The sequence below is a fragment of the Elephas maximus genome, chromosome 11 (genome assembly GCF_024166365.1).
Source record: "Elephas maximus indicus isolate mEleMax1 chromosome 11, mEleMax1 primary haplotype, whole genome shotgun sequence".
In the NCBI taxonomy this organism is placed as follows: domain Eukaryota; kingdom Metazoa; phylum Chordata; class Mammalia; order Proboscidea; family Elephantidae; genus Elephas; species Elephas maximus.
Window position 1 is genome coordinate 87,506,175 of NC_064829.1, and position 10,193 is coordinate 87,516,367.

A 10,193-nucleotide genomic window follows, 5' to 3' on the forward strand; every position below is an offset into this window, starting at 1 on the left:
AATTTTTTCTTCAGTTCTTTAAGCTTGAGAAATGCCAAGCATGTTTTTCCCTTTTGGTTTCTAACTCCAGGTCTTTGCACATGTCATTATAATACTTTACTTTTTCTTCTCAAGCTGCCCTTTGAAATCTTCTGTTTAGCTCTTTTACTTCATTATTTCTTCCTTTCACTTTAGCTACTCTACATTCAAGAGTAAATTTCAGAGCCTCTTCCAACATCCATTTTGGTCTTTTCTTTCTTTCCTGACTTTTTAATGACCTCCTACTTTCTTCATGTATGATGTCCTTCCACAACTTGCCTGGTCTTCAATCATTAGTGTTCAACGCATCAAATCTATTCCTGAGATGGTTTCTAAATTCAGGTAGAATACACTTGTCTTAGTCATCTAGTGCTGCCGTAACAGAAATACCACAAATGGGTGGCTTTAACAAACAGATGTTTATTCTCTCACAGTCCAGTAGGCTAGAAGTCCCAATTCAGGGTGCCAGCTCCAGGCGAAGGCTTCATCTCTCTGTTGACTCTGGAGGAAAGTCCTTGTCATCAATCTTCCCGTGGCCTAGGAGCTTCTCTGTGCAGAAACTTTGGGTCCAAAGGATGTGTTCTGCTCCCAGTGCTGTTTTCTTGGTGGTATGAGGTCCCCATGTCTCTCTGCTCACTTTTCTCTTTTCCATCTCAAAAGAGATTGGCTTAAGACACTATCTAACTTTGTAGATCTCACCAATATAACTCCCACTAGTCCATCTCGTGGAAACCCTGGTGGCATAGTGGTTAAGAGCTACAACTGCTAACCAAAAGGTCCCCAGTTTGAATCTACCAGGTGCTCTTTGGAAACTATGGGGCAATTTTACTCTGTCCTATAGGCTCACTATAAGTCAGAACTGACTCAATGGCAGTGGGTTGGTTTTTTTTTTTTTTTTTGGAATCCACCACATTACATCATAGTAATATGATTTACAACACATAGGAAAATCACAAAATGGTGGACAGTCACACATTACTGGGAATCACGGCCTAACCAAGTTGACACATATTTTTTGGGGACACAATTCAATTCATAACAATACTCAAGGTCATATTTTGGCTCTCATGGACTTGCTCTAATTTTCTTCAGCTTCGACTTGAACTTGCATATGAACAATTGATGGTTTGCTCCACAGATGGCCCCTGGCCTTGTTCTGACCAATGATATTGTACTTTCCCATAATCTTTTTCCACAGATATAGTTGATTTGATTCTTGTGTATTCCATCTGGTGAGGTCCACTTGTATAATCTCTGTTTATGTTGTTGAAAAAAGGTCGCAGCATTATATGACAGTCAGGCTATATCATAACTACCAAACCACTGAGAATCATAGCCCAGCCAAGTTAACACACAACCTTAACTATTACAAGTACACACAGTTATTTCCTTGGTCAGGGGCTCCATGCAGGCTGATCTCTCCATCTCAAGATCGTTGCCTTAACCACATCAGCAAAGTCCCTTTTGCCATGAGAGGTAGCATATTCATGGGTTCTGGGGATTTGGATGTGGACATCTTTGGTGGCCGTCATTCTGTCTGACACAGGCCCCTTCACTAGACTGTCAGCTCCATGCAACCTCTGCCCCATCGCTGGCCCTCTGGAGTTCTGGGCATATAGTAGGTGCTCAGTTGTGGTGCAATGAATTACATAATATGGCCCTTGTAGCTAGAGTTTTTGTAACTCCCACCAAATGACTGGATGGGACTATGCAAATGAGGTGCTTGTGGTCACCAAGTGGATTGGACAGCTCGCTAATAATGTAAATAAGGTGCATGGCACCCTTGCGGGATGGGACCAAGCAAATAATGTGCATGGAACCCTAATGAGAGGATTGGTCAGTTTTGCCAATCTGATGGGCTTAAAACGAGCCACCCCAGAGTCAGGAAGGGAAGGGAGGATCTCATCACCACCAAGAATGAAGAGCCAGAATGGGGCATATCCTTTAGACCTGAGGTCCCTGTGCTGAGAAGGCTCTGGAACCAAGAGGCCAAGAGAGAGAGACAGAGCTGCAATACCGAAGACAGTGAGAAGTGGCAGCAGGGAAACAGCAACAGCAGAAGCAGGAGACCAGCAGGAGACAAAATGGTGGCTTCTTGTCCCATGGAGTGAGAAAGCTGTGCACCTTTGGGCAGGAGGCTTGCTGGTAGAGTAGGGTGCCTCCAGGCACTTGGTAGAGCTAGATTTGCCAGCCTATGGAGCTACGGCTGAGCGCCTCGGGTCGAGGCTTACTGGCAGAGTGGGGTGCCTCAGTGTGTCTATCGGCAGAGCTAAAAGAGCTTTATAACACTTGCCAAAGCAGGGCAGAGGCCAGGCCAAGGGGCCAATGGCCAGAGAGACCTGCCTGCAGGCACAGCTGAAAAGAGGCTGTCCTGATGGAAGAACAGTATCCTGAGTGTTCCTGAACCTGAATTGTAACCTGTTACTTCCCTAAAAAACCCCATAACTGTGAGTATGGTCTGTAAGTTCCACATGGCCATTGTAGTGAATTATTTAACCCAGCAGAGAAGCAGAGAGTGCCATGAAAGGGATTGTTGGTGTCAGAATTAGTAAAAGGGTTGGAGAGAGGAGGTATGTCTGACCTTCGCCTCATAGGAATCAGCCTTGGGCTGTTCATCTTGACTCTCCTCCCTCCTTGTGAAGTTAGATGAGGTGGTCAGGTGCCTCTGCCAAGCCATTTTTACGTCAGTAAATGTTGCTGAATGAATGACTTGTCACCAAATACAGCCCCCACACTCCCCTGGAATTCAATGCCCTCCTCCCATTTCTCCTCAGCTGCTCTTGCCCCACACCCCCACAGCAGCCAGAGGGAGGCGGATCCCACCATTCCCTTGTCTAACACCTGCTGGCTCCCACAGCGCTGGTGCTGCCCACACCAGCCCCACTCCTGACACTCCTCCCCTCCCCTCGAGGCTCTAGTCTTACTCTGTCTGTGTGAGCAGGCTGCTCAGGAAAGGTTCCAGAAGTCTGGCTGGGGCACATGGGTAGGAAGGGGCCTGTGGCAGATAGAAGAATGGTCACCAAAGATGTCCACATCTTAATCTCTGGAACATGTGAATGTTACCTCTCATGGCAGTTCTACTCTGTCATACAGGGTCACTGTGAGTCAAAACTGACTCAGTTACACACAACAACAACATAACAAAAAGTAGGAGTCACTGGGCGGTGCAAATGGTTACGTGCTTGACTACTAGAAGAAAGGCTGGCAGTTCGAACCCACCTAGAGGTGCCTCTGGGGACAGGCCTGGCGATCGGCTTCCCAAAGGTCACAGACTTGAATACCCTATGGAGTAGTTCTTCTCTGTACACATGGGGTCACTGTGAGCAGAAATCAACTCGATGGCAACTAACAACAACATGGCAAAAGGGACTTTGCAAATGGGATTAAGTTAACGATTTTGAGCTGGAAAGATTAGCCTGGATTATCCAGGTGGGCCTTAATGTAATCACAAGGGTCCTTATAAGAAGGAAGCAGGAGGGTCAGAGCCAGAGAGATGGCAGTGTAAGAAAGATTAAACCAGCCATTGCTGAATTTTGAAGGTGGAGAAAGGGCCTCAAGCCAAAGGAATGCAGGCAGCTTCTGAAAAGTAGACAAGGCAAGGAAACAGATGCTCCTCTAGAAGCCCCAGAAGGAACCCAGTCCTGCTGACACCTTGACTTTTGCTTAATAGGTGCCATCAGGTTGATTTGACTCAAAGCAACCCCATGTGACAGAGTAGAACTACCCCATTCGGTTTCCTAGGCTGTAATTTTTACAGAGGAGCCCTGGTGGTGCAGTGGCTAAGTGCTTGGCTGCTAACTGAAAAGTCGATAGTTGGAACCCGCCCAGCGGCTCCTCAGGAGAAAGATCTGCTTCCGTAAAGTTTTCAGCCTTGGAAACACTATGGGGCAGTTCTGCTCTGTCCTATAGGGTCACTATGAGTTGGAATTGGTTTGGCAGCAACGAGTTTGGGTTTTGTTTTTTTTTTTTAATCTTTACAGAGTCAGGTCACCAGGTCTTTCTCCTACAGAGCCACTGGGTGTGTTTGAACAGCCGATCACTGGTTCGCAGTCGGGCACTTAACTACTGCAACACCAGGGCTCCTTGATTAGCATAGTGAGACCCATTTTAGATTTCTATCTCCAGAAATGTAAGATGATATATCTATCTTTGTGGTGATTTGTTACAGTGGCAATAGGGAACTAACATGGGAGTTTTCTGTGTACATATAGTATGGGCTCCCTGGCACATCACCCAAGCTAACACCAGCAGATCCTGGGGTGCCACCTGAAACTGGAACCAAGGCAGTGCTTGCCATCTTTGGGATGAGGAAATGGAGGTCACCATGCCACACCTCTTCACTGACAGCCACATCAGACAACCTGCAGTTCCTGGCATGCCACGAGCTGTTTTTAACGACCTAGCCTTTGCACACACTGTGCCTTCTACCGGAAACACCACTTCCCTGCCTTGTTTGCCAGGTAGTTCTGGGCATCAGCTCCTCTGGGAAGCCTTCCTGACACCCCCACCCTCCCTGGGCTCCCTGAGGCCCATGAAACCCGACTTGTGCTGCCTTTGTCTGAGTCCATCTCCCCTGCCAGCCAGGGAGGCCCTCAGGCCAAGCCTGGCAGAGCGGACGCAAGGAGGACTGAAGGGTGAATGGTTAGCAATGGGGCTAAGGGGGACAGACATGCCCAGGTAAGGGCCCACATCATACCTCAAGGCCCGTCCTAGCTTGTTCCAGGCTGGGAGGATGTCCCCTCACCTGGTATTTGGCCGTCAGGGGCTCCGTGCCTGCCGACCTGTTGCTGAAGTTCCCATCCAGGGGAAGATTAGAGTCCTCGGTGAGTAGCACTGGGGAGAGAGGAGCCATGAGCAAGACAGGTCTGTCTGTGGCCCCCAGGCCCCAGCCCAGGAAGCCCTGCGGGGGACCCTGCCTGGGCACTGCCGACAAGGCCAAGGAAGAGTGCCTGATCCAACAGTTCAGAAAGTTCTGTTTCTCAAAGAGCTGGCCAAATTGTAACAGCTACATTTACCACATGTTTAATCTGTGCGAGGCATGGTTCTAAGCACTGCACAGGTATTGCCTCATTTATGTATCTCTTGAAAACACCAAAGTGGGTATTATGATAGTAATCCTCAATTTATTGATGGATAAACTGAGGCACAAGAGAGTCACACAGCCAGGAGGAGGAGGGGCGGTAGCGTCTGTGTCCAAACTCCACATTCCTCCTATACATTGTGTTGTCTCTTCTTGGCGTGGACCTACCATCTGGTCCTGTCAGGCCTGGCCCTGGTCCCTTTTGGAAGGAGCCTCCACTTCCTGCTCCAGACTGCCCAGGGCTGGGTCCTTCCTGTGTCCCATCCAGCCTCCCTGTGCTGGAACATCTGTCAGTCTCCCCAACAGTGTCCACATGTGGGGTTCAGAAGGACCACGCACAAGATACCTGAGTTTCTGCTCCCTTTCCCCTGTCCTCTCAGCCTCCAGTCTGAAACCAATAGCCTAGTTTTCATTTGGAGAATACCCTTTGCTCAATTTAGTCCCTGGGATCCAGCCAGCCAAGAAAAGGCACATGACCCCAGGACCTCTTACATTCTTCTTCCCTTGGAGTTTCTATGTTGGTAGGACATAAACCTGGAGTTACTGGGCCAATCTTTGCCCCCTTAGCTCAGTGAGAGAATATACTTAAGAATGAAGCTATTGTAAGAAAACTCAACTAACAGAATGATATAGAAGCGTTGTGATGGCATCAATTGAGCACCGAGATCCATTCATACCTGAAGTCTCTTTGCCTTCTTTGCTTAAGCCAGTTTTGGGCTGGTTTCTTGGTCACTTGCAATCAAAACAGATCTGACTAGCACAGTGTGTGAGTGCTTGGGGGAAGGGAGAAATGTGCGAATGAGTATGTAAGCGAACCCAGGTTAGATCATATGCTCTCGAATTCTAGTCTAGGCTCTGCCCAGGAAGCTGTGAACACCTGCCCATCATTCCTCCTCACCTCTCTTGTCAAGCACCTGGGTCAGATCTTCCACCAGTCTGGCAGCCTCTTCACCGCTTTCAGGGCGCTGGGCCCCTACCCAGGCCTGAATCTCAGGGGGCAATACACCCAGGAACTGCTCCAGTACCAGCAGCTCCAGCATCTCTTCCTTGGATCGTGCCTCGGGCCGCAGCCACTGGTGGCACAACTCATGCAGCCGGGCCAGGGCCTGGTGGGGGCCTGCTGCCTCCTGGTAACGGAACTGCCTAAAGCGTAGGCGTGCAGCATCGGGGTGAAGGGTGTGACCACCAAGGCTAGATTCCTGGCCCTGGGAGAAGCCTGCCTCATCATCTTCCACCTTCACTTGCAGGAAGCTTTCCCGTTCCCAGGGTGTCAGGCTCAGGGGACTCCTGAGGACAGCCATTGGCAGCAGCACTCCTGTGGAATGCAGGATGGCTGGAACCTCAGGACTGGGTCTGCAAGAAGGTAAAAGCTTTGTCACCATGTGGAATCTGGGGTCCTGCCCTACCCCTACAGACCATTAATCTACTTTCTTTCTCTATAGATTTACCTGTACTTAGAGTTTCACATAAATGGAATCATATAGTCTGTGGCCTTTTGTGACTGGTTTCTTCCACTTTGCATAATGTTTTAAAGGTTCATCCATGGTGTAACAGGCATCACTACTTAATTTTGTTTATCCATTCATCAGCTGATGGAATTTTGGGTTGTTTCCACTTTTGTGCTATTATGAATAATGCTGCTATGAACATTTATGTACACATTTTTTTCATGGACAAATGTTTTAATTTTTCTTGAGTATATACCTAGGAGTAGAATTGCTGGGTCATATGGTAATTCTGTTTAACTTTTTAAGAAACTGCCAAACTGTTTTCCACAGGGTCTGCACCATTTACATTCCCACCAGGAGTGGATGATGGTTTCAATTTCTCCATGTTGTCTACTTTTCACAGTGAGCCTTTATTTCTCCTATAATCAAGGTAAGGAAAAAAAGAAAAAAAAGAAACATAACCTCTCCTTTGGAAATCCTGGTGGTATAGTGGTTAAGAGCTATGGCTGCTAACCAAAAGGCTGGCAGTTTGAATCAACCAGGCGCTCCTTGGAAACTCTATGGGGCATTTCTACTCCGTCCTATAAGGTTGCTATGAGTCAGAATCGACTCAAGAGCAAAGGGTTTTTTTGTTTGTTTGTTTAGGAGAACCTAGCTCTTTGTTTTTGCCACACACTCTCCCTTCTCAAGGACTTGGCCTCTCCTCTCTGACCCATGACCCCCTGCAGGTATAAGGGCTCAGAGTTCTTTTCTTCCTTATTCCATTCCATGCCAGCCTCAGCATCATTCTGCCTGAGGCGCTGCTTAGGGAAGTCACTTTGAACAGAGCTTCAGGATCCTGAAAAGGAACTATGGCCTTGGGTATTTCTGTTATAGCAGTACTACATGACTAAGACACCTGCCATTACCCCACCCCCTTGCCTCTCTAGTCATTGTCCCAGCTGTTTCCTTGCCCTGAAATCCCTTTCTGTATCCTATGAATTCTTCCAGGTCCTCTAACCCACATCTTAGATAGATCTTCTCTGGAAGCCATCCAAGATGCCTGGGAATAGGCTATGTGCTCTTCCCAGAGTGCCCTGAGTCTTTCCCTGGCTTTTTACTGTAACCGTATGTTTCTCTGGAGAGGCTGGGTGTGCTGGAGTCAAGGTGCTCACAGGCTAGCTCCTAGCAGGTAAGTAGTAAGCAGACACTGAACAAATGGAGGGACCAGGAAAGCCTGAGTGTGGCCTCCCACAGAGGGTGAAAAAGGATGAGGAACTATTATATAGGAAGGGGGAGCATGAGCTGGCAGGGACAAGAATGAACACAGTGACAGTTTCCATGCTCCCTTTCACACTCCTGGAGCTCCTATTCTGGGGAATTTCCTGATGGCCATCTCTATGACACATCTACCTGAACCTGCCTCAGCCTCCTCAGCCTATTCCCTGACATAAGGCAGAGGCCCCCAGGCCAAGGCTGCTAAAGCCAGCACAGCAGGGTGCTTCTTTCATTTCTGACCTCCTCACTTGTACATAAGATAATGGTACTTACCTCAGAGGGTTGCCACAAGGTTACCTGAGATAACCCATGACGGGCATACAGCATGGGGCTGGTGCAGTAAATAACCAGTCTGATGGATCCACGGTTCTCCTGCCAGACTCCAGCCCACAAAAGGTGCTGGGAGATGGACCTGTAGGTACAGCCAGGGACCCTCAGTTACATGATTTCAGCTGCAGACACGGCAAAGCACAAACCCTTTGTCACATACTTAGTGAATAATCCACAGGACACTCAAATTTCAGTCCTCCACACAAAACCTCGGTCAGTTACATAGTTAAACGCACACACACTATCTTAGGCACAGAGTCTGTCAATCATGCCACAAAATATCCCTGGCCACACAAAATTTCTGTGTCACCCATAATCACTCTAATACACACAGGCCCTCACATTATCTCTGTCACAGAGTCTCATTCCGTCCCAGTCACTCATAATCTCATCATCTCAGACAGATATACAGAATCTGAGTCAGCCACACATCCATCCTCTCTTTCAGAATATCACACAACTCACCTACAAGAGGTGGTTGTTCGGACAGAACAAGGGGATACTGATTGGTTTAAAGTCAGGAAAGGTGTGCGTCAGGGTTGTATTCTTTGACTATACCTACTCAATCTGTACGCTGAGCAAATAATACGAGAAGCTGGACTATATGAAGAAGAACGGGGCATCAGGATTGGAGGAAGACTCATTAACAACTTGCGTTATGCAGATGACACAACCTTGCTTGCTGAAAGTGAACAGGACTTGAAGCACTTACTGATGAAGATCAAAGACCACAGCCTTCAGTATGGATTACACCTCAACATAAAGAAAACAAAAATCCTCACAACTGGACCAATGAGCAACATCATGATAAACGGAGAAAAGATTGAAGTTGTCAAGGATTTCTTTTTACTTGGATCCACAATCAACACCCATGGAAGTAGCAGTCAAGGAATCAAAACATGCATTGCATTGGGTAAATCTGCTGCAAAGGACCTCTTCAAAGTGTTGAAGAGCAAAGATGTCACCTTGAAGACTAAGGTGCGCCTGACCCAAGCCATGGTATTTTCAGTTGCATCATATGCATGTGAAAGCTGGACAATGAATAAGGAAGACTGAAGAAGAATTAACGCCTTTGAATTGTGGTGTTGGGGAAGAATACTGAATATACCATGGACTGCCAAAAGAATGAACAAATCTGTCTTAGAAGAAGTACAACCAGAATGCTCCTTAGAAGCAAGGATGGCGAGACTGTGTCTTACATACTTTGTACATGTTGTCAGGAGGGGTCAGTCCCTGGAGAAGGACATCAGGCTTAGCAGAGTACAGGGTCAGCGGAAAAGAGGAAGACCCTCAATGAGGTGGATTGACACAGTGGCTGCAACAATGAGCTCAAGCATAACAACGATTGTGAGGATGGCTTAGGACAGGGCAGTGTTTCGTTCTGCTGTGCATAGGGTCGCTATGAGGAGGAACCGACTAGACGGCACCGAACAACAACTCCTGCAAAATCTCAGTCAAATCACAACAATCTCTGTGAGGCACACACCACTCCACAGGTCAGCCAGACACTCAATCTGTCAGTCGATCACACACTCCCAACCTGTCAGTCAACCTCACATTCCCAAGTTGTCAGTCAGAAACACACACCCAAAATGTGTCAGACACAGAAGCACAACCTATCAGACACAATTCTTCCACCGATCCTACACTCTCCATCAGCCAGTCGGTCCCACACTTAGTCCATGGATAACGCACTCACAACCCATCATTGCCTGTGCCCCGCACTCACAGTCCGTCAGTCGGTCCACACGCGGCCGGTGGTCAGCCCCTCGCTCTGTCGCGGGTCTTTCACACATATACACCCCGCTCGCCCCGCCACAGGCTTTCGCGATCTCGGGGCCCGCGGTGGTCCTCTCACTGGTTCGGCCCCGAGCTTGCCAGGGGAGTACCCGCAATAGCGCAGACCCAGACCCCTGCTCGGACCCCGACCCGGGTCCACCTAGCAGGCGCGACGGGAAGTAACTTCCGGGAGAAGATGCCGAAGCGCCCAGAACGCAGAGAATGCCCGCGCGCCCGCCCACCTGGACTACACCTCCCGGCACGCTCCGCGCCGCCAGCCC

The 10,193-nt window shown here is 48.4% G+C and overlaps 1 protein-coding gene across 5 annotated transcripts in view; it reads right to left on the reverse strand.

Annotated features, from left to right (window-relative positions):
- ZSCAN22 (zinc finger and SCAN domain containing 22) overlaps positions 1-10,193 on the reverse strand; it is a 202,727-nt gene that overhangs the window by 16,449 nt on the left and 176,085 nt on the right. The window contains exons 1-5 of one of the 5 annotated variants that reach the window (XM_049900406.1): positions 9,863-10,137; positions 8,077-8,215; positions 6,803-6,965; positions 5,997-6,720; positions 4,715-4,851 (exon numbers count right to left, since the gene is read on the reverse strand). In XM_049900406.1, coding sequence (XP_049756363.1) covers positions 4,715-4,851; positions 5,997-6,480 — 621 coding nt within the window. In that variant the 5' untranslated portion in view covers positions 6,481-6,720; positions 6,803-6,965; positions 8,077-8,215; positions 9,863-10,137. Of the gene's footprint in view, positions 1-4,714; positions 4,852-5,996; positions 6,966-8,076; positions 8,216-9,862; positions 10,138-10,193 lie in introns of those variants that run through there. The other 4 variants (XM_049900411.1, XM_049900410.1, XM_049900408.1 and 1 more) reach the window with 4 other exon arrangements.